Here is a 24,096-nt window from a genome sequence, read left to right as displayed (position 1 = left end):
GGTGAGTATCATCATGAAAATGGCTGTTATAGGTGATTTGCCTCCCATTTTCTGAAAGCCCAAAGCTGGGGGGGGGCACGCCCAAACAGCAGTTCCCCCAACCCCAGAGTGGTTCTGTCAACTTTAGGTTGGGAAATTGTTAATTAACTGAACATCCAGTATCACATAAATGTGTAATCATCATTGTCAATATTTTCAAAACTCCTCCAAGCACTTTTCTGTTCCTGGACAGCTACCCTCTGCATTCTCTGATGGAGTGAGGAGAGATAATTTTATCCTTCTTTCCCCTACCCACTTCAGTCTCTCAACTGCATGGTTATTACTTCATGCAGGTCACATGAACCCAGAATAAATCCTTCAGATGTGAATTGCCAGAATTTTTTTTCAAATTGTCGGTAGTAGCTACAGAATGTTATTTCCTTCTCAAACCATTTAAACTAGTTATGAGTTTTGCTGGCAGATTAGTGTCGTCTGAGGTCTATAATCAAAGATTCAATCACTGAAAGAAGGGGATGTGTTAGTGGTAACTAAGATTAGTGAATTAGTTCTCAGATTAATAAATGATGATGCTGTAGCTCCCTTTTGCCCATCCAGTGGGCCTGTATGGAAAGTTTTTTTCTTAATTGCCAACATTGTGACTGAGTCGTTGTTTATGGGGTTTTAATGGGAATTTTAATGGTTTTAATGTACTGTATTTGTATTGAAACATTGTGAACCGCCGCAAGCCGTTTTCTGAGAGCGGTGGTCATACAAATCAAATTATTATTATTAATAATAATAATAACAACAACAGCAGCAGCAACATAATATCTTGTAACAGAGAATACCATTGACTGGATCAGGCTGCTCCCTATCTAGCCAGTGCAGCGATAAATATTGATACAATCCAAAAGCTATGAACTATTCAAGAGTCATTCACTAATCACAATATTGCTAATTACAAGTTTTTAAAACATAGGAACTATTGGGCATTTACAATGTACTTTCTAGATTCTAAAACATTGTTTTTAAAATATCTTTTCTAGGCCAGGGATGCATGTACTAGAAATATGCAGTTTTAAATGAAGCTTAAGATGTCCAGGTTTATAATACACTGACTGTATTTCTTGGCAGCCCTCAAGAACTATGTTTGGTTTGGCCTGCAGTATGCAGTACTTTATTTGTATTAACTGCAATTATAATTCCATTTCAATATGGATAAATTCCTGTATTTTCAGGAACAAAATTATTCAACGATTTCTGGGGAAGATGTTAACAGATTATAGGTGGAATTATAGCAGACTTGATATGGCATACTAAAAAGTAATGAAAAATAATAAAAGCTTATTGTGAATGTGTATCTTCAGATAGGCAGTTATAACTCTGAAATATTTACTTGTGAATTTCTTGCTCCTTATATTCCTCTACATGAGTTTGCTTTCCAAGCATAAATTCATCTTTGTGTCCCACCACTAAACTATCTAGCAGTGTTTGATATTCTTTATCACACTCATTAGGATCTCTGAATACTCTAAATTACTAATGGGCCTGAAGAATACCCAGTCCCCCTCCCTTTTCTCTCATTCATGCCCAATGGGACTACACCTATAGAAAACCATAAGTGGGTAATAAGGCTATGGAAGCATGTCAGTGGGTGATGATGATTTTTGTATCATTCATCTCCCTGAAGGTTCCCTGTATTTCCCTGTATCTAAGGCATCTCAACTAAAAAAAGAAAAAATCTAGTATTCAGGCGGACATATGTTCCTCTCATATGCACATAGAACAGTGTATGCACTAATTTCCTGTGATGGGGAAGGTACACAAACAGAGCAGCTATGAGAGCAGGACCAAGTGTAATGGGCTTACCAAGCAACTGGCCTTCTTGATGGTAATGTACACATTTGCTTTGTACGTAGGTAATTCCAGCTTTGTAGGATTTCACCATGGGGAAGCAACTCCTATTCTCCTGGGACACCACGGAATTAAATAGTCAGGAAATTGGTCCCAACGTGTCACCTAATAGCATGGCAAAGTATGCTGCTGGTACTATGTTCCAGTAATATCAAGCTAACCTAGAGAATTTAGGATATACTCTTGAACAGAATAAGCAGTCAAACCAATAAACTAAATTATTTAACTATGTTTAATCTAAATTTATCTTATTAGATAAAATTACACTTTAGGAATAATCCCATGCCAATTTAAATGATTAATCTTTCTTGAATTTTCACAGTGTGTATTCAAAATGGTTGTTATAAAAAAAAAAGAAATGTAATTTTCTTAAAGTTCTCTCTTATAAATAAAAGCATCCCAAAACAATCAGAATGAATACTACTGAATACAAACTGAAGTAAATGTATTAATGGTGCTTGTACAGCTATGACATTTATATTGAATTGTTTTTCACATTGAGGTCTAAGCCTGGTCATCAGATTCCCACTTTCCAAAATTATGCATCTATATCAAGCTCTGACTTTCTAAAGATAAAAGCACATGTTGAATATTGTTTAGTCTTCAAGGCGACTAATTTGAACAGGCTTGCCATTCTAAAACGGGGGAATTGTGGGATATTGACATTATATTGAATTATTTAAGGGGAATTAACTGTGCTTCTCATCCTATGATTGTGCTTGAAGCAAGCAAGGTCTGGCATTCTAGTTAGATTCAGGATGTTAGAAAGCAATCTGGTTATGCATGATTTCATTGAGAATCTGAATTCAAAGCCCTGATTTTCTTGCAATTCAGTTTCCTTCTGCCCTTTGATGAGAAATAATATATTGCATGACAACTTGTTCTTCCTCATGTTATATTTTATGGACAAATGACAGAACAGCTACAGTACTTTTTATAAAAAAGATTCATCAGCACATTGTGTACCATATTCCATGACCTAGATGTTTCCAGTCAATCTCTCTCTTGGCTTTTGCCATCTTTCATGGCTATAATAATTTATCCATTCCCAAGTGTATCCAGACCAACTAACCAAGTTCTTATCTAGTCTGAAGCCATGGATTAACAGCTAACTGAAAAAGCAACACAAATCTTATAATAAATACCAGTGACCCATTTTTTGGTCCACAGTATAAAGTAGGGAAAATAAAAATTTTCATGAGACAGGTCTTCAAATTCTACATCCTTTCATCCTGCTTAGAGTACAGAACAGTCTTCACTGTAACATGGTCCTATATCAGAATATCCAACTATTTAACAACAGCTGTCATCTGTTTACAGGCTAGAGGGAGAAAACTTTGGCAAAACAACTAGGCAACAAATTGCTCAACATTCTTTTCATTCATACCATAAAATAGTTCTGATGTGGGAGAAAAGTAACCCCACCACGACCGTTTATGCACTGGGAACTTCACTGCCCTAGATCCTGTGCAGGAGCACAAATCGTGTCCGGATGAGGCACACCAGACAAAATGCTCCTCCATGTCGGTGCAGGAATAGGTGAGGCAACCTGCCACAACTAAAACTCTAGCCTGCAGCCCAGCATGAAACCTCCAGTGCATAAACGGTCCACAGGATGACGAAGACAACATCAGAAATGTGGTAAAATACCTCAGTATGGGAATTCACAATGTTTAGTTACTGAATTTTGATTAATTATAAACCCCCTGATTTTCTTTTCCAGTTAGCTGAATCATCTAATCATTTTAAATATATGATCTGTTACCAGTGCTGTAATTAGGCAAGGACAGGACAAGCTCAAGGCTCATCTATAGAGAAAGTGCAGGTAAGATGAAAGATCCTAACAGTAAATGATTTTCCCTGGATCCAAAGTCTTTTAAAAGTTTTTGCAGAGATAATACTTGGAAAGTTTAGAGAACATTGGAAAAACCTCTCTTTTGGGAATGAGTGAAATATACTAAAATAGCATTGGGTGCAGCAGCTTGTTTTAGAATTGGATGTATTTGCAACTTTGTAGAAAACTAACTCATCACATATACTTTTAAATAAATATGTTAATGAATATATTTGTATAATATGGCTAAGTTATAAATTATGAATTTTATGTCCTTAAAGCATAAAATTATACTTTAGGAAATTAAATAATACATTTCACACACAAAACCCAATTCCTTTTCTTTTCTTTTGGGGGGGGGGGGAGACAAAAGATATTTTTCCATGGCAACAAAATATCCAGAAATTAAACATTTCTTCCACTGGAAGTAGGCATCCCAGCAGCGCACTGTAGAAAGTAGGTGTCTCGACAGGTGGCACCTTCCGTCTGAACCAGCCAGACTTTTCTTACATTCTTAATGGAAGGCATACTGGGTCACAGCCTCTTAAACTGCAAATATAGGGTTAATACTGATACTGATGATTGCCAACTGGCAAAATAGTTTCCTGGGACTTTAGAATGCTGAAAGGAATAATTATACATTGAAATGTTATAGGTATATTGCATTATATCCTTGTGTAAACAATATCAGTGTGTAACAGACTGTGAAGTAAGAATAAATAACTAGAAACTGGTGGCTGTGGATTGCACAGAAATACTGTAGAAACAACTCAAGGACAGTAAAGGATTAATTCCTCACAGAAGCAGAGAGCCTTGAATTGTTGTTTGAAATCCTTCCTATTGGGGAAAGAAAGAATATCTGGGGATTTACTGAGACACTGTAGCATGTACGGAGGACAAACACACATATATATATTGTCAATGCATCCAGGGAAGCAGAAATGTCTCCAAAACAGAAAACTCTGCTCATTTAAGTGTTCCCAAAAGTACAGCTTACACTCTCTGCCAATGTCAGGCTAAACATGGGTACGTGTGAGATAAGCAGCAGACAGAACTAGCCATCACAAGCTGCTCCTTCTTCTCCATATGTAGACAGTTACACACACAAGTAGTGTGAGCAGTTCACTCACTGTGTACACTGCAGCTGCCCCATTCCCAGATAATGGAAGTCTCTATATAATTCATTCCACTTACCCCCCCCCCTTCCTATTCTTCTCTGTTGCATCTTTGTCATCATCATCATCATCATCATAAATTATAAAAGGCCAAGTTTCGCTCTTATTCTAGAACAGACTATCTCAACCAGGGTTTCATGAAACCCTGAGTTTTCTTCATGGCCCTGAAAGGGTTTCCTGAATGAAAAGGAATTGATTAATGTTTTATATATATTTAAAATTTGTTAAATACCTATTGGGTCATATGACTGTATATGGGCATGTTGACACACACATCCCTCCCAAAATGCCCACTGATGGGCCTGGAGAGGGAGGGAAGGAAAGAGGGTGGGCATGTACACAGCTATGCTTTCTAATCATATTCTGTATAGTCAAGCCACTTCTGGGGCATCTTAATAGTAAAAAGCTTGAGAAATGCTGTTCTATGTTTAAGCAACATACTTTGATTCTTTAATACAGCCTTCAGTGTGGGGAAATGGGCAGCTGAAACTTCTCATGGCTGGAAATAAGTGACATCACCTGATAGTTCATCCCATCTATTCAGAACATTTTTTCCTTCAAGCAGTTGGCATCCTCAGCAGTTATACAATGAGATAACTCCAGTAGGCAAATGTATGTTGGAATTAAGTTTAATATGTGTTATTGTCCGGGCCTGGGCGGGAAGCCGGGTGTTTCAAGCCCAAGAGCCCCTCCCCCGTTCCCACAAACCAAGATGCTGAACCCCAGAAGTTGATGCCCGGCCACCTCAAGAGCAAGCAGCTGCGGAGCCCGCGTCGCCACCGCAACTCCTGCACCGAGACAGCCAAGGCTACGGGGGAGGGAGGGATGAGTCGCTGCCCCTCCCGACAGCCAAGGACTCCAGCAAACCTGACCCTGAGGAAGACGAGCCAGCCGCACTCCCATGGTGGCCTGGGAGAGCCTGCGGTAGACCAGAGGGACACCTACGCTGGTTCGCGCAGCATGCCCAGACAGCAGAGAAACTGAGGGGTGGGGCTGATGAAGCCTTGGGGGGCAGGGAAGGGAAAGGGAAACCGGGATAAAAGGCAGCAGGGGAAAGGGGGTGGGGGTCGAGGGAAGGAGAGGATGACTGTAAACAAATAAAGGATTGAATAGCAAAGGAACATGTGTGAGTGAGACGGAAAGGGGGAATTGAGACGAAGCCTCTCTGCGCCTAGGGCTGACGGCATCATGGCTGAGCAGGAGGCTGAAGGTGGGTCAGACTTCAGCAGCTCGGGTCCACAGTGGGATAACCCCTTACCCCCGCTCCGGTACGCTAGGTGAAGCCCAAGCAGAGGGGCTGACATCAGGCACAGGAGTAGCGGGCACCAGTGCACTCGGGCCTGACAATTATATATTAGTTTTATTCTATGCACTCCCCCCCCCCCAGGCTTTGTAACCCTTCTTGAGTTTCCTGCAGGGGAAGGTGGTACAATTAATTCTTAAATAAATGAAATATGTTTACAAGGATGGTTGAAGTCTGTGCCTAAAATATTTTTTTTCTGATCTAGAAATTCTTTAGAAAACTGATCTGCATCTCACTCTTTCTACACCAAGAGAGGAAATTGAAGTACAAAGACATTAAGTTGGTTCAAGGTGCATCTGTAAAAACTGCGATTTCATTTTCTTAAAGAACCCTACATACATAATCAAAACACCGTGAAAAATTTCTTCTGAAAGGTGTCAGCATTTCTGTGCCCTCTAACCCATTGTTTTCCAATCATTCTAATTTCTATCTTCAAATCATTTTATAAAAGTTGCACTGTCAAAAAACTACAATTTACTTCCTTGTTGTTTTAAGAGAACCTGCCTACTATTGTGAAAATGGGTTTGTCAGACCTTGGTTTGATTTCCTGGACCTTAAAAAAAAAAACCCAAACCCTCCATTAGTATCATTAGCTATTTAACACCTCCCCCACACACTAATCCTCAGGATTAGACCAATACTGTTTTGTTGAGGTATTTTGCATATGTACAAAGAAGAAGAGTTTTCTACTTGAAATGTGCATGCAGACCTCAAGTTCCATGTAAAATATGCAAACTTTATGGTATTAGGTTAGTATGGTTGCTCTAAAAATGAGCAGCATCAACAGTCCAAATTGGATGTTGGGTTTAGCGGAGGGATAACTTTCAAAACAAACTCCTGTCAACAGGTGTACTTCTAAAAAAGCAGGCCAATTAATGTTTCACAATCATGTTGAAAGTGATACTCCTCTGTGACTCTATGAAGCTGTCCAGCTATCTTGAAATTTTGAGAAGGCAGTAGAGTGGCAACAATATACAAGGTTTAATATAAAATCAGCTGCTTTCCTAAATTAAAGAGAAGGGCAGATGTAAAAAAAAATCTAACAACACTGAAACCAAGAAGCACAAGGCCTTCACTTAGGTCATGCTGATCTGAGTCTCTTTAGTTCTCATCAATTTTACCCGTCATGGAAGACGGTGTACCTTTGATGTGAACTAATTACATTCGAAACATTTTGTCAAACAGCTTAATGTGGAGGCCAAATAAGCTCTGTCTGTCTAAACAGGGCTTTAGACAACTTATCACTTTCACTGTTAACTAAGAGCTAGGTTTCACTTCAAATAGTCAATTATGCTGAACCCAAAGGCAATCTACATATAAGAAATTACCTGATAACAAACCAAGGGTTAAAAATGAATTTTTTAACTTTCTTTTTGCATTTATATTGCACTAAACTGAACAGGCACTATCCTTTATTATACACATTTATCTAATATATAGAAGACAGACTAAAACACACAGTGCCCAAAGCAAGGTTTCTTTTATCTGATGATAAAACTATCTACATGACAAGAAAAAGTGTTTTAGGACGAGGCATTCTGTCCGCTGTCTGCAGCAACATTTCAAAATTCTCTCTAAAGAATCTTGTTTATTAAAAATGCATTAAAAAGAATGATTATTATGAAACAAAGAACAACAACAATAGGGGGAAACCACATAGTGCATGCTGGAGGTGAGAGAACCTTGCTGCTGGAGGTGAGAGAATGCTGGTGTTTAGCCCTGTGAGCAAAAATGGTTCTTGTTCAAAGAATCAGCATACATAGTTTCCCTCCTTTTTATCCTTTTTTTTTAAGTGGGAGAATGAATAAATGGTTGAAATGGACATTAAAAGTTGTTTAGTTTCACAACAGCGATTTTCCCTGGGCGCATGTGCACCCCGGTCTCGCTGCTGATGCTCGCCGCAGCCACGCTGATGACCCGCTGCGGCAGTGCTGGATACCGCATGATACTGGATGCTAGGTAGAATGATGTGGGCGGGCATCAGGAAGCCACTATGGGCCCTGTCAAAACTTTGGCCCAATGATTGGGCTAAAGTCCTGAGTGGGCGTGACCTGAGGCAGGGCTCAATCAAGCGAATCCCGATTGGGCCCTGCCACTGACTGGCTACACCGACTCTCTGCTCACTTAGCCCTTAGCGAAGTATTATAAACAGCTCCCACTATTACAGATGTGTCACAAGAGAGATCAACAGCTGCATGGTATCTTCTTGACGTTTGCTTCTCCAGAACAATAATTTAGAGCATCAGTGTTTGGTGCCAATTCGTAATAATACTTTTATCTCGTAATACTTTTATCTTTGCAAACATGTTTGAAAAGCAAACCTAACGTGTTCTCAATATCTATTTTCATTTTGAGTTTATATTGCTGACATGGTCACACATTAAGGCAAGGACTATTTTGAGCGGATCTGTGACTGCACTGCTGGTAGCTTTGCAACATACAGAAACATAGACAAGTTGGCTGGAGGCCACTGATGCTGTCTGTTCAGAATTTATCAGATTGTTGACAACAGGAATTGTAGTTTCCTGTTATAGTTTCTATGGTCTTCAAAACAAAACGTAAAGCTGGTGAAAACTACAGTTCACATCAACCCACTAAAAAGCTTTGCTGGAAGTAGGAAGATAAATTTACAGGAAGAATAGTTTCCCACTTTGTGGGGAGGGCTTTCCTCTGTTTATATAGACATTTATTTCCTACAAGTTATCTGACCACCTGAGTTTGGAGTGGCTAATATTGATTAAAGAAAAAATTGATTCCATTGGATTATCCAAAGAATTATTTTACCCTTTTCTGGAAAGGGCTGTTTGTTGTAATCAAACACAGACTCCTAGACTGGAAGTACAACAACTTAAAGTATGGCAGAGACTAGATGCTCCCCTTGGCATTGAATAAAATGGACAAAGTCTCTGATCCGTATTTATGAAGAGATTATAAACTGGCAAGATTCAATGTACTTCCCTCCGCTCTTTTATAGGGGCAATTCAATAAAATCTCTTTTGCACGGAGAGATTGCCCTTGTGGTATACAAAAGATAGAATCTTTAGCACGTGTGTTTTTTCTTTGCCCATTTTACACTGGAAACCCATTTTAAACACCTTAGTCCGCTACTCAGTAAATACCACTCAGAGGCTCAGAATGTAGTCTGTCTAACCAAAACCCTGACATATTATTTATTTATTTGGACTTATATACCACCACGCCTAGGATTACTGGCTCATGGCAGCTTCCAACATTAATACAAATACAATAAAATATAAATGCAATAGCTCAGATGGTCCAGTTTGCTGTGGAGGAGTCGCAATTTTTGCGAGGAGAGCCCCAAGATGTTTTTGGCCCTACCCAGTCTCAACCATACACCTAGTGGAAGAGCTCCATTTTGCAGGCCCTGCAGAAACTGTGGCAAGATTCTTATTTTCAGCAGTGAGATGATATGAAACAACTGTGTCAAAAGGAATGTAATTAAACTTTAACAAGTATTATAACTGAATTAATTGATTTTTCAGCTATAATAGTAATAGTATTGAACATTTGTTCTGTTACTAAAGGCTGACGGTTTATGGAAGATTGTTGCACTTCATGGAATATTTGTCAGGAATTCTTGTAAATAATGCAAAAACTTTTAGGTCAGGCAAGAGAAAGTTCACAGGTTCTAATAAGCACATTTCCTTAATTCTCATTTTTCATATAACTTACCATTAGATTATTTACAAGGCACTTTATGTGGGACTGCTCTTGAAAAGTGCTCAGAAACAGCAACTGGTGCAGAATGCAGTCGCTAGAACATAGACTGGAGTTGGTTGTAGGGGCGATATCACTCCAGTCCTGGCACATCTGTAAAAAGGTAAAGGTAAAGGTATCCCCTGTGCAAGCACCGAGTCATGTCTGACCCTTGGGGTGACACCCTCTAGCGTTTTCATGACAGACTCAATGCGGGGTGGTTTGCCATTGCCTTCCCCAGTCATTACCGTTTACCCCCCAGCAAGCTGGGTACTCATTTTACCGACCTCGGAAGGATGGAAGGCTGAGTCAACCTTGAGCCGGCTGCTGGGATTGAACTCCCAGCCTCATGGGCAAAGCTTTCAGACGGCTGCCTTACCACTCTGCGCCACAAGAGGCTCTCTAAGAGGCACATCTGTACCAACTCCTAATTTGTTTCTAGCCCAGTTCAAGGTGCTGTCCCCTTTAAAGCTCTATATAGTGTGGGAACAGTATACCTGAACGTACACAAGACTTGATTCAGGTGTCTCTTCCTTTTGAGATAAAGTGGGTAGCAAGGCAAGACAGGGCCTTTTGGACTGTGGCATCAAACTATGGAACTCTTTCCTCAAGGATATTGAATTATCCTCTTCTGTCACTGTCTTCAGCCAGCAGTTGAAGTCTTTTTTGGTTTGGCTTGACATTCCATCAGTGGTCCCAGCTTCCTGTCAGATGTTTTAATTACTGTTTTATGTGCTTTTAATTGGTATTTTAGTTTTGTTTCCAATTTATTTTATGAATTGTTTTTATCTATTCAGTATTTTTTACAACAGCTAGCTGGCTTGCTGTTCTTCACTGAACAGAGTAGAAGCATGTAAATTTTATTTTGTAAATAAATACATTTTATGTCTTGCAGAAAAGAATTCCTGCAGTGCAAAGGTCTCTTACCTGTCTCAAGCAAGGCTGACTAACTGGAATGAACAGATCCATTTGCATAGCAGTTTAGCACCCGCCTTCATATTTTAACTAAAAGAACTTTAAGAAAGACTACTATAAATCAGGTCAACCATTATTTTGCAATCAGACAAAAACAAATTGCAAGATTTATCAGGCCAACCTCACAATTAAGATGACAGCAAGAAAAATGTTGTCAACATAGGAGCTGTCCAAATAAATCATTTTCTTATTTTCATGGAGTGACAGAAGACTTCTTTTTCTCTTTTCTGTTTTCTCTGGGAAAACCTTTCAACAAGGATCCTGTTTTCAGTGTAAAACTAATTGGAATCCCTCGTGGAAGAGAACCTCCTTAATCTGTGACTCGATTGTGAGATTCTACCATAGGCATGGATTCCTGAGAGGCTACCCAACATTCCAGCTGCTGGGGACCATGTATGGATGAGTGGTAGCCTTAAATGAAAAACAATTATAACTTTTTAACATTATCAAGACCTGACAATACTTGAAGTCCTTCCTGGATTGTTCATTTACAGTTGCTAGTTTTGCAAATAAAATGCTTCCAAGAGCTTAAAGAAAGCTATCCCCATGTTACTATTTGATTTGTCATATAACAGCATGAAATAGCAATACAGCGGGTTAAAAAGTCAAATACTGTGGGTGGATATATCAAAAAAAGATGGGTAACGTGTGACTGTATCTTTAGCTACAAATGATAAGATAATGAAGAGCACTCAGGCTCTATGCTCTGCAGCTCCAACCTGTTTGTCAACAGAGGAAGGGAAAGGTATTCCTGACTGAGCTCCTTCATACACCAACACAGTGTTTCATCTGGTTCAACGTAGCTCTGTTCACTAAAGATATATGAGAAAATTATCTCTGTGGTATGCGTGACAAGCTGTTCTTTTTGGACTCTTGAGCCTAGCATGTGTAGTCACTGCCTTGTCAATTTAATAGGGCAATGAAATACTTCTCTAAACCCATGTAGATCAGCTGTTAAGAACAAAGATAAAAGAAGCACATTCCCAGTTTTTAAGGGGATGACGGAATAGTACTAGGTGCATGGTGGAGGTTAAAATGACAGAGTGAATCTGGTTTCCAAGGCCCCTGTGGGAATATGGTTACAGCCAAGAACCAAAAGGAATTTTTATTTCTCCATGCAGTCAGGTATCATCTAGCCATGAAGGAAAGTTGTTGTATTTGAGATGCTTTTGTTGTGACCTCAGATCATTGATACCTTGCTGAATCTTAGCTGACAATGCTATCCTAAGTAAAGGTGCAGCCTTCTAAATCCATTGAAATCAATGGACATGGTTATACCCTTCTTAGTCCATTGACTTCAATGGATTTAGAAGTGTTTAACTTTGTTTAGGGTTGAACTGTAAGTACCAGGGAGTTCATAATCAGGGGACACTGGCAATAAACAAACTAACATAAAACTGCATTAAGCAAAGAAAGACAGTCATAATAGAAAAATGACAATGTGAGCTCCAACAGTATATATTTGTTAGTGTGTCCAACTAGGACCCGTTCTTGAATTCCCACTTTGTCATGGAGAAATGATAGGTGATCTTGGGCCAGTCACAGACCGAATCTACCTCACAGCTTGGTATGAAGATGAAATGGAGAATGTTGTAATATGACTACTAGGTGGAGTGAGTGGCATTTTTCCACACAATGCTACCTTACAGTGGCTTAGCTCAGCCGCACTCCTCTTAGTATGCCTATTGTCTGCCATATTTACCACATCCTTTGGCCACAAGCAGAGCCCCTGCTGCCCCTGCATCCATCAACCTGGTGAGCCAGGTGTGGTCTGTCTAATGCACCCTCCAGTAGTTAAGACAGGATCATCAGGGTGTGCCATGCTCATGTAGGAGTAGTTCATGTCCCCTGCAGCTGTTCTGAGACTGCATTATTCAAATGTATGCTCTATTTCCTATATTGTATACAAGCAATTATTTTTAAAAGGTACTTGCCATACAGTTCAGCAGTTAGCAGAACTTGTACTGTCACCAGGTAGAACATTTGCTACCTGCTAGAATATTTGGCTTCATCGCTATCTGGTCTGTGATAGACTTATGCTCTGTTTTGCCTAAGATAACCTGGCACCAGCACACATGGTGGCTTGGCAGAAGAACTGATAGTTGAAATAGAGACCTTTTAATACACAATAAGTTACTAGATCACAGAAGCATGGATGTGATTTAAGAACTCTATCAGGAGAAAACACATGTGAGTATCTAATGCTAATACTTGTATTAGAATACCTGATGTTAATTTGAAAAGTTATCAAGACAAGTACCAGGTGCTAGTTTAGTAAATTATTATTTGTAGCTAATAATCAAGTGATCAGTCGTATTTGCTTGGGTAACTATATTTAAACCGCTCAAGGAACGATATACATATTTGGTTAAGGGCTAAGTGGGCGGGGCTGGTCCAGGTGAGGGGCCAATTGGAAGGCACGAAGCCACAATTCCCAAAGGTCAGTCCTCTCACATACTCAATGAACATTCTACACCACAGGTTCTTGACACCCATATCTCCACACCCATGCCCTCATTTGTCTCCACGCCACCACAACCTCCCACATAACACACACATTCAACCCTTACAGACTGGACAACTCCTCCCCTTCCTATTCCCACTGCCAAGCTCTAGTGCCCGTTGTATTCCCGGATACAACGGGCTTTGCCTCAAGTGTATAATAATAAGCATACACATTTTGTATTTTTTTAAAAAAGCTTATGTAGTATATTCGTCTGAAAACATTACTCTGATGGGTGCTTCCTGTATTTGTTTTATTTACACCCCCACTTCACGTTCCAATGAGAGTTCAGAGGGGATTGCAATGTAACAGATACAGCAAATAGAGGGCAAAGCCAGATAAAGCTACAAAACCCAACCAACCCAGGCCAATGAAGGCTCCATTTCCACAGGCATCAGATAAGACTGATAAGAGGAAGAGAAGGTGACAGAAGATGCATCTGAGATGAGGACTCGTGGGGGGGGCAGGAAGAAGGGTCATTTGATACAGAAACCTACAGTTTTGCATTGGAGTATTGATGATCTACTTGAATGAAAACAAACACAACACTAGCATGGCCTTTCCAATATTATACAAAATATATCTGTGTACATTTCAGTGACGTGTAAACATGATCATAATTTGATTGAAAATTTGACAATAATTATCTTTTATCAAGGGCTGAGAGTTATTCTATATGTTACTACAAAAATGTTTTGTTGTATGGCTATTCTCACAATGATCTACAACATTACAGATGGCACATCGTCAAATATTCTCTTTTTTATTTTTAAAATGATAATTTAATTCTAATTGCATGTCATATGCCGGAAAACATCAGGTAAGGGAACATGAAATAATTTAAAGAATTAAGAAAATAAGAGGCAGGAGCAAGAATTAATATTAGTTCAACTGGCTACCTGTGTGGTGCAAATATATGCAATTAGATGTTTCCCTGTAATTTTCACTTCAAACATTATGAGCTCCATTTCCACCTACTAAAGCAGCTAATTGCGTGACTGGCAGCTGAGTGCTCCTAGTATTTTTTTACTTCTTTTTTGAGCACATTGCCTACTCTCTTCAGTAAAGCTGTTTAACTGAATATGAGGTTAAAACAGCAAACACAAACACTCGCTTTAAAAAAAATTGCACCTTTCATTTATTTCTGCAGACCCAACAGGAAAGGTTTAAGGTGCTGTACTGGAGATACTGACAATGCAAATTTCATTTTAAGATTTTGATCTTTGAAGAATTAGTTGATCTGATTAAGATCTATACCAAAAACAAATTAAGACAAATAGGAGGATTCAGAGTTTTGCTCCTTTCTTTCTTTTCCAATAAGGAAATGCCCTTGTATTACAAATTCAACCAAAGCAGGGGAAATAGGTGGTGGGAAAATGTGTGCCTTTAATGACTTTGAGAGATCTTTACTAATGATCAGGTAGAAGCTGATTTTAGTACAAAGATAAAGCTAGAAGAATGCAGCTCATAAGGGACTACTCAGTAACAATTTCTTCAGAGCTCGGAAAGCTGTAAGCATTTATATTATTATTTGTCTAGTTTTAACCAGGTATTTTCATCTGTTTAAAGGAATGCCATTGGTGAACTGGTATATATCAGATGTATTTTGTAAAGTGAACTGCAGTCAGTAAAAGAAAGGGTAAATTAAAAAAAAACAGACAAGTTCATTTTAATTATGATGCTTTCCCCAAAAGGATGAACATTTAGGCTCAGATACCGATGTCCAAAATTACATTGCCATGGGAGTCAAACTTCAATTTCAAATAAGCTCTGATTTTTTCAACCCACAGAATTTGATTAATACCAGCAACATAATTATTTCTTTCCTTTTCTAAACTGTGATATAGAATTAATCAAAAATAGTCAGCAAGTACATTAGTGGGGGTTTGATAGACAGCACTATAAAATACCAAACAATATCACTTTTATAGACAATGACCTTGTTGTCTTTTAAATAGCATGTTCATTCCTATAAAGACAATCTGGAGGAAAGAATAGTCATAGAAACTATCATCTCTCTTGGCATATGTTACTGCTTTCAGGCGAACTCAGGATGATAAAATATGTAATGGAAAAAGTTATTGAGATGCAATGGCAACTCAGTTTCATCATGGAACTGACAAACAAGCATACCAACAACTCAGGTTCAGGAGTCCTGCCCTTGACACTCCTCTGCCCCTCCATGCCCATTTATTCCATCCTGGTTAAAATTAACAGACCATTCTGCAACTGGGTAACCATTTTAGGCACTCAACTGTAAGGTGCTTTATTAATTCTCAGCCAGAGTAGGCGAACAATGTGGCAGAAGCCATGAAAAAGAAAGGGTGGGAGAAGATAGGTGGGAAAGGACAAGACCAACAGGTTGAAAGAGCAAATGATCCTCTTGGATCCAACAAATCTAAGTGGTATAACAACTGCTACTCCAACAAGTTAACATCACCTGTGGCCTCTGCTACAGGGTATCACAACAGCCTAATGGTGTACGGTTGGGGTCCTGCTCCAGAAACTGTTATCGGATTTACTGTAATAGTATCAAAGTTACTTATGGTAGCGATTGGGGGGGGGGGATTCAAGTGGTTAGGGATGAAGTTGAATCAAACACTCTAAAGAAAATATTGTGGCCATCTCAGAGCAGGCTATATTTCCTTAATTCCAGGGATCTTAAAAGTTAGCAGAAATCTTTTCTACTAAGATCACAATTTGCCCAGCTACTGACTGCAAGGTACTGCATATGTAGATATGGTTATATTTCAACAGCACCAGGCAACTAATATGAAAAGTGTTTCATTGCCACTCACAACAACCTTCAATCTGATGTACCACTCAGATAAGTTTACATTTGAGCTCATTCACAAATCTAGCTGAATTGTGATATATGTATTTAGCTCATCCATCTCAATTACTATTGGCACTTCAATCAAAGTATAGCATAAATAGTGACACTACAAATACAGTCAGGTTGGCTGATATGTTATCATAAATTGCCCACCAACTTTTTTCCTTCATTTGAAATATTCTTCAAATAAAAGTAAGATGTCTGCAAAGCACTGAGACATGCAAATATGCTCCTTTATGATTTACAAGATATGAAGTTTATCATTTCACTCAACATTCTTCAAGTAGCTTTGTGTAAAGTAAAGGAAATACTAGCATATCACAAGCTAACTTATTTATGGTTAAGTACCAAAGTGAAATGAAGCTGCCAAAGCCCGCATCAAAAACAAGAAGAAACCTGACAAACTCTTTGCAAAACCCAAATGAGAAATGTTGTTGGGCCTACTGCTTTCTATGTCAAGCAACAACAACACTGGCAAAATCTGCCAGCAGATGCCATACGGCTAAGTTATAGATGTCTGCTGTTTCCTTATTTATAGATGTTTTACTCACATAGCTAAATGACAGATCTGGAGCTTACAGTGAAGTTGTACGGCTTTGCTGTCTTTCAGAAAATATAAAGTTAAGCAATCAGCTACTTACTATCTGTACCTCATTAACATAAAGGAGGGAAACTTCACTTTTAGCACTTCACACTTGCCAGCTGGGTAGATCATGTTTGTCCTAGTGGAATTCATGAACCACTAAAGATCTGCCCTCTTCCCCAAGACCCCTAATTTATTCTACATGTACAGATATGCTGGGAAATGGCAAAGTGAGTAGTCTGGGCATTTTGTTGGAGGGAAAAAGTGGCCAGAGCCACATTTCCCATTTGGCTTCAGCTGACCTATCCCAGATAATTATTTTCTATATTTGAACACTGCTGGGATTGTGACTCCTAAGTATGCAATACTGTATGGTTTTTCCAGTGCTTCTTCCTGGGTACAGGCCCTGCCTATTTATATAATGCATGTAAAGGTAAAGGTATCCCCTGTGCAAGCACTGGGTCATGTCTGACCCTTGGATGTACCATTATATAAATGACCCGTGGGTGCCAAGGTAGCAGCTAAGGCATTTGCAGCAGCCATGATGGCTCTGGGGGACTAGGCAGTCACTGTGTGACCTGCTGGGGCAGTGACGAAGGAGCAGGTAAGCAGGATGGGGGAAGGAAAGTTAGCAGCCACACTGGCCCTGGGGGACTAGGCAGCTGCTGGGTCTGAGACAGCGATGAAGGAACAGGTAAGCAGGAGGGGGGAGGGTGTGTGTGTGTGTGCTTGTAGGGAGGGAAACAATTAACAATTAAAGGGGAAATGGGAGGAGAGGGAGTTTCTGTGTGTCTGGGAGTGAGGGAGGGGGAGGAGGCAAGGAGGAGGAGGTTGGGAAACAAGTAAGGGAGGAAAGAGGGGGGATGGGAAGGGAGTCTCTGTATGTTTATGCTTATGTCTATGTTTGTGAGGGAGGGAAGAGGCCCTGACCAAGCCGCTCCAGAGCAGGTATGTGTCCCACATACCCTCTGAGAGTCAGACCGTCACAATGATTTTTTACAGACTAGGATAATATGTTCTCATCATCTGTCACAGTAAGCTTTTTTTGTTAAGTAGTTCCATGCAATTATCTTATTAAATAAAGCTCCTGAATTAAACAATCACTAGCTGATGTAATTGAATGGCATCCCTCATTTGAGTTGTTGGCCATTCATCAAGCTAGCCTTCTTATAGCCCTGACATGCTATAGCACGTTGCTTGTCACTTCCTCCATGAGCAACATTTTCCCAGTTTCATGAATGTAATAAACTACCTTGTGCTCAGCTAGTAGCCCAATATTCTGGCATGAATTCCACATGAATAGTATACAAGTAACAAAAGCATTACAGGGTGACTATAGACAGATGTATTAGATAAAATTTCTTAGGCAAGCAGCTATGAACATTCCACATGTACAAATAACAGTACATACAGAGAAATTAAACACTTTCATGGAATCTTATTATTTGTAGCATATTCTGTCCTGCCACTTATTGGGATTCTTCCCTTAATTTATACCATCTAGTTCGGTGGTCTCCAACTGCGAAGGCCCCGGCACCAGGCTGCGGCTCCCTCTCCCCGCCCCCCCCCCGCAGTAAGAAACTTCCCAGGCCGCAAGCAAATTGGCCACAAAAGCGGCTGATTAGCTTGCGGCTCGGCAAGCTTCATTTTGTGGAAGGCGGGGAGAGGAAGCAGGGCAGTGCATGCGCAATGCGCATGCGCCTCAGGTCTGCGCATGCACGTTTGCACCATGCACAGCCACAAATACGCATGCATGGCAGTTTCATGCATGCACACATGCACGGAAGTGCCGTGTATGCGCGTTTGCTGCTGTAGATGGTGCAAACGCGCATGCATGGCCACACGATCGTCCTCCCCACCACCACCGGTCCACAGCCTTATAAAGGCTGTGGACCACTGATCTAGTTAATTCAACAGACTTCACTGTTAAATTATTGTCAATATATAACAAAGTCCAGATCAGAGAATACTTAAATCCAAAGACTGAAGCCATGAACAGACAAGATAGATCTTTGCAAAAACTTGGAAAATGACCCAGATTAGCATAAATAAAAAACAGACATTGAGAGGTTAACCACCAACTCTACCAATGATAAAAGAAGAGCCTGCAACTTCAAGAAGCAAAATGCCCTCAGTGGGTGTTGTTAAGTAACAGCTCAGCATTGCCCGCATTCAATCCTTGCATTCTGTAAGTAAAAGACAGGAGGTAGGGAGCCCATGGCTAAATAGTAGAACATCTACTTGGCATGCATGAAGTTCCAGGTTCAATCCTTGGCTTCTCAAGTTGAAAAGACTAGGTAGTGGGTGAGACTCTGCAGAGCCACTGCCTGTCTAAGTAGACAATACTGACCTTGATAGACCAAAGGTCTGATTTAGTATAAGGCAGTGTCATAAAGGGGCAGGGCAGTTTTGATCTTTGAGGGAGGACTCATCAGGGGCCAGGCCTGGAGGCAATCATAGTACTTCTTGATACCATGTAACCTGCATGACTCACCTGGGTCTGACTGCTTCAATAGCAGACACCTCATGAAACCTAGTGTGCGGTAGTGGTCAAAGTCTCATATTAGGATTTGGAGGAGAAAAGTTCCAATCCCTGCTATGTTGTGGAAATTCACTGCATGACTAGAATCATAGAATCATAGAGTTGGAAGGGGCCATACAGGCCATCGAGTCCAACCCCCTGCTCAACGCAGGATCAGCCCAAAGCATCCTAAAACATCCAAGAGAAGTGTGTTTCCAACCTTTGCTTGAAGACTGCCAGTGAGGGGGAGCTCACCCCCTCCTTAGGCAGCCTATTCCACTGCTGAACTACACTTACTGTGAAAATGTTTTCCTGATATCTAGCCTATATCGTTGTACTTGTAGTTTAAACCCATTACTGTGCGTCCTTTCCTCTGCAGCCAATGGGAACAGCATCCTGCCCTCCTCCAGGTGACCTTTCAAATACTTAAAGAGGGCTATCATGTCCCCTCTCAACCTCCTTTTCTCCAGGCTGAACATTCCCAAGTCCCTCAACCTATCTTCATAGGGCTTGGTCCCTTGGCCCTAGATCATCCTCGTCGCTCTCCTCTGTACCCTTTCAATTTTATCTACATCCTTCTTGAGGTGAGGCCTCCAGAACTGCACACAGTACTCCAGGTGTGGTCTGACCAGTGCCGTATACAATGGGACTATGATATCTTGTGATTTTGATGTAATGCCCCTGTTGATACAGCCCAAAATGGCATTTGCCAAAATGGCATTTGCCTTTTTTACTAACTTCAATTATCTATAACCTATGAAGAATCACAGCTTGGGTGGTGCTCATTCTGGTGACGGCACACTCCACATTTATATGTGGTAAGTAGAGTCTATTAAGCCCCTAGTTCTTCATCATGGGAGGGGGGGCAAGACCTGCCAGGAACAGGGTCTGTGCACATTTTTTTACTTAATCATTGTTAAATTGAACATCTAAACTCAGTCTGACTGCCACCCAGTCTAGTCACAAAAAAGTCCTGCCCTACATCTGTTACCTAAAATTTTTAGTTGTGGATGCTACAGACTAAAACTAACACAATGCATGCTGCAAAGCTCTAGGTGTAATCTAATAAGTATTCTAAACTTGACCCACAAGAAGTTCAAATTACCATGCCTAGCATTACAGCCAGACTGTCCATGATCATACATTGAACTTGAGCAGTAATTTGAATTTAGTCTCCTTTGTCTTATCTAGTACTCTATGCACGAGTCCTTGGAGTTTCAGGAGTAGGAATGGGTATGACCTGGCACACAAACCTAAAAATACCACATAAATTGACTGGGTCATGGTTTTGTGAACCAAAGTCTGTGTGATCTCACCTGTATGAACTTCCCACAACCTTCCATCTGATTTTATGATCGAGGTTCCACAGTTTGCGGTGAGGCAACACTGATCAACGGATAGCCAAAGCAATGTGAGAGGGACTTCTGCAGCCCTGGAAACACCAATTGTGGCCTTCCAAAGCTTGAGCGGTAGTCCTGGCTGCCAATAAGAGAACTCCCCTTCTGCTCTATGGAAGAATATGTAAACTGCTTGGTGTAGTGGTTAGGAGTGCAGACTTCTAATCTGGCGAGCCGGATTTGATTTCCTGCTCCCCCACATGCAGCCAACTGGGTGACCTTAGGCTGCCACAGCACTGATAAAGGTGTTCTGACCAAGCAGTAACATCAGGGTTCTCTCAGCCTCACCTCTCAGGGTGTCTGTTGTGGGGAAAGGGAATGCCACTTTGAGACTCCTTTGGGTAGAGAAAAGTGGCATATAAGAACTAATTCTTTTTCTCACCTAGCTTTTTTTCATCAGTGTGTGATTAGAGAGACAGGCCTGTAGCCAGAAATATTTTCTTGAGGGGGAGGAAAAAATTTCCTTGAGGAAGCTGCATGGTGCAGAGCAGAGTTATATATTTTTAAAAAATGTTTAATAGAAGGAAGGGAGAATCAGTGGAAATACATCCCCCCCCCCGCATTCTTATGGAAACATGTTTCTTTTAATGCTGTGGTCCCCAACTTTTTAAAAGCCTCTTTAGCATTCTAATTTTTAACTTACAGTTCTCCAATGCAGTGCTGCCAAGTGATCAGGAAAAACAGAGTCCAATCCTCTCTTCTGCTTTTAACAGCAGCTTGATCTGAAGAAATTAGCAAGTGGCATCGGAATAAACTTAAAAATGTAGTCCCCATAAATGCCTAAACATCAAGCTGCTGTTATACAAAAACAGGATAAAGATCTATTTGTATGCACCTCTGGGAAAACCCCTGAAGAGGAAATGCAGTACCAGCATGAATGCACATGAAGCTGCTAGTGGTATGTATTTGACACTCAGAGTCGATCATTTTTAACACTACCCTCTTTAATGACTTAATCCCAGTCTGAATTGCAAATCCAAACACAGTTTAATATACATTAGATATCCATGATTTTGATGGTGATTAGCCTTCCAATTCATTCCTAAACATGGATATAATTAAAATTACCAACTTTTAAATTGTTCCTCTGTCACTTTAATATCAGTTGGGTACAGAAAATGCCAGGTGATCTTATTTAAGGTAATAACATGAAAAACCTCCTTGTCATTAGCTAAACCTCTATTTTTCTGGCCAGCTACAAACCTCAGACAAAATCAAGGCAAACCAAAAGCACCCTAAACTTCCACTGATTATAAGGAAGGAGTCACTTGCCTATTAAACTTGATAAGAAGGTGCTGTGCTTACTAATTCTGGGGCTGGATCAGTCTCACTGAGGCTGTAATCTAATAATTGTTTATTGGAAGTAAACACCATTGAATAAAATGGGATTTACTTCCAAGTCTGCATATTCTGCAGTGCAGCCTCTATTTACCTGCACTGTAGTACAGCTGCAAATGATTGTTTCTCTATACATAAGAAGACCAATTCTTCTTTTTGAAAAGTTACAAGGCAATTAGGTTATAGAGACAAGAGAGTCAACCATTGGCACCAACTATCACACTGCATTCCATAACCCTGCTAGGCTATGCCAGAACTCCTTTCTCCAGAACACTAAGATAGGTCACTCAGTGCTTGGTGCAATGGCCCATTTGAACTTCAGCCTGACACAATGCTGGCCTCAAGGTGAGCTAAGAAAATGACTGGATGACTATCTCATTGGGATTGTGTGAGGTGGACGCAGGGCTCTAAACCACCTGATTCTCTGCTCATTTTGGGCAGAGGGGCTTAACAGATGCTTGCCTTGCCAGAATACCCCCTCATATTTATTTCTGAACACCTCCCCAGCTGGGGTGGTTTCTGGTAGACTCGGGGAAGGAGTTCTGAACCACCTGTCCTTCTGTTCACACTGAGCCAAAAGGCCTAACTACTGGACTGATCAGCAGAGGACCCACCCCGCTCTTATTAGGATTTGTGAACATCTCTACATGATTGGGTAGTGTCTGGTAGATTCAGGGCTCTTTTCACACTGAGTAGAGGGGCTTAGCTACTGGGTTCCTTGGCTGAGGACTCACACCTCCCCTCAAGAGGAGAAGGAGGCTCCAGCTAAGACCTAATGCCTTACTAGAGCTGGGTTCCAGTGGTCTGGCATAATGTGTACCTGTGGCATGTGGGGGGTGGAGTATTCTTATTCAGCAGGCATGTAGAGGTGCATCAAGGAAAGTTCCACTGTGAGTGAGATGCCTCTTGGTTTCATTAAGTCCATTTCATGAACTTTCTGACACTGCACTTAGCATTTCTAAAAAAGACAAACTTGCTGGGGGAACTCACTTGGGAGGCATTTATTGCTACCCTAAATCCAATCTGTATACAAACCGGGATGGATTTACAAGGGCATCCTGAGGATGTCACTGGCTTATTGGGGTTTGGTTCTATATATTCCAGGACCTGCAGCTGTGATTTTCCCCAGAAGTACTTTCCTGTGGGCACCTGCTTGGGGGAAGGGGGCTGTAAGTCCCCCCCCCCCAATTCAATTCTCACCAAACTGGAAGTTAGGTAGAGGAGAAGCAACTTCCAAACTCTTTGCAAGTTTGGCATCTCTAGCACATATGGAGGCCATTGTACCACATCATGAATCTCACAAACCAAACCAGTTCAGGGAACAGGAAGGCTCATGGTTGTTTGTGGTTTGTGAAGCTACATGAACTACAAACTTCCACAAACCTCAATTTCATCAGTTTGTGCCCATTTCTATTCAGGAGTAGAGCTGTGCAGGTTCCAAGATGACATTTCGTTCTCAGCTAAGTTTCTCACTCAACTGTCTCCCATGCCAGCTAGCATTTTCTTTGCTATCCTTGTTTTGCTAACAAGATGAGGATTATTAAACAAATGTGAACATGCTTCACTCTGATGATTTTTGAACAATTTTATATCTAGCCATACAAGTAACTTCTGATTATTGGTTATAACCAAGTCCAGTTGTAACCAACTTCCCTAGTATATTGGGTTAGTGCCACAAGCTGACTCTGTGAATCCATAGAGTTGTATAATCAAAATAGCCTTGAGTAGCAGCTGCTTCATTCCAGCATGTTCTCAACATAGTCCAGTCATAAGCAGAAAGGCAGTGACCCAGACTTGAACTGAAGAATGAACTACACTGGAGCAACAGGCCTTATGTTAGTGAAAGCAAATGTAGGAAAACAGAAACTACAGACCCTAGATGATACAGTGAAGGAAGAACTAGAATTACCACTTCAAAAAGCTAGAAATCTAAATTCAGCTTGTGTTTTTAGGGCAAGCTTTGGCCACTTACTGTCTTTTAGCCTCAGCTTTCCAACTACCATGCATTTTGCAAATTAATA

At 40.5% G+C, this 24,096-nt stretch overlaps 1 protein-coding gene across 44 annotated transcripts in view; it reads right to left on the bottom strand.

The window, feature by feature from the left end:
- TCF7L2 (transcription factor 7 like 2) overlaps positions 1-24,096 on the bottom strand; it is a 236,691-nt gene that overhangs the window by 85,927 nt on the left and 126,668 nt on the right. Inside the window, exon 1 of one of the 44 annotated variants that reach the window (XM_077349766.1) lies at positions 9,899-10,051. The exons of the other annotated variants lie outside the window; for them this stretch is intronic. Coding sequence (XP_077205881.1) covers positions 9,899-10,036 — 138 coding nt within the window. The 5' untranslated portion in view covers positions 10,037-10,051. Of the gene's footprint in view, positions 1-9,898; positions 10,052-24,096 lie in introns of those variants that run through there. 44 annotated transcript variants of the gene reach the window in all.

Source organism: Paroedura picta, chromosome 8, assembly GCF_049243985.1.
Source record: "Paroedura picta isolate Pp20150507F chromosome 8, Ppicta_v3.0, whole genome shotgun sequence".
In the NCBI taxonomy this organism is placed as follows: Eukaryota; Metazoa; Chordata; class Lepidosauria; order Squamata; family Gekkonidae; genus Paroedura; species Paroedura picta.
The sequence above is the reverse complement of the archived record's forward strand: the minus strand, read 5'-3'. Positions and strand labels throughout refer to the sequence as shown.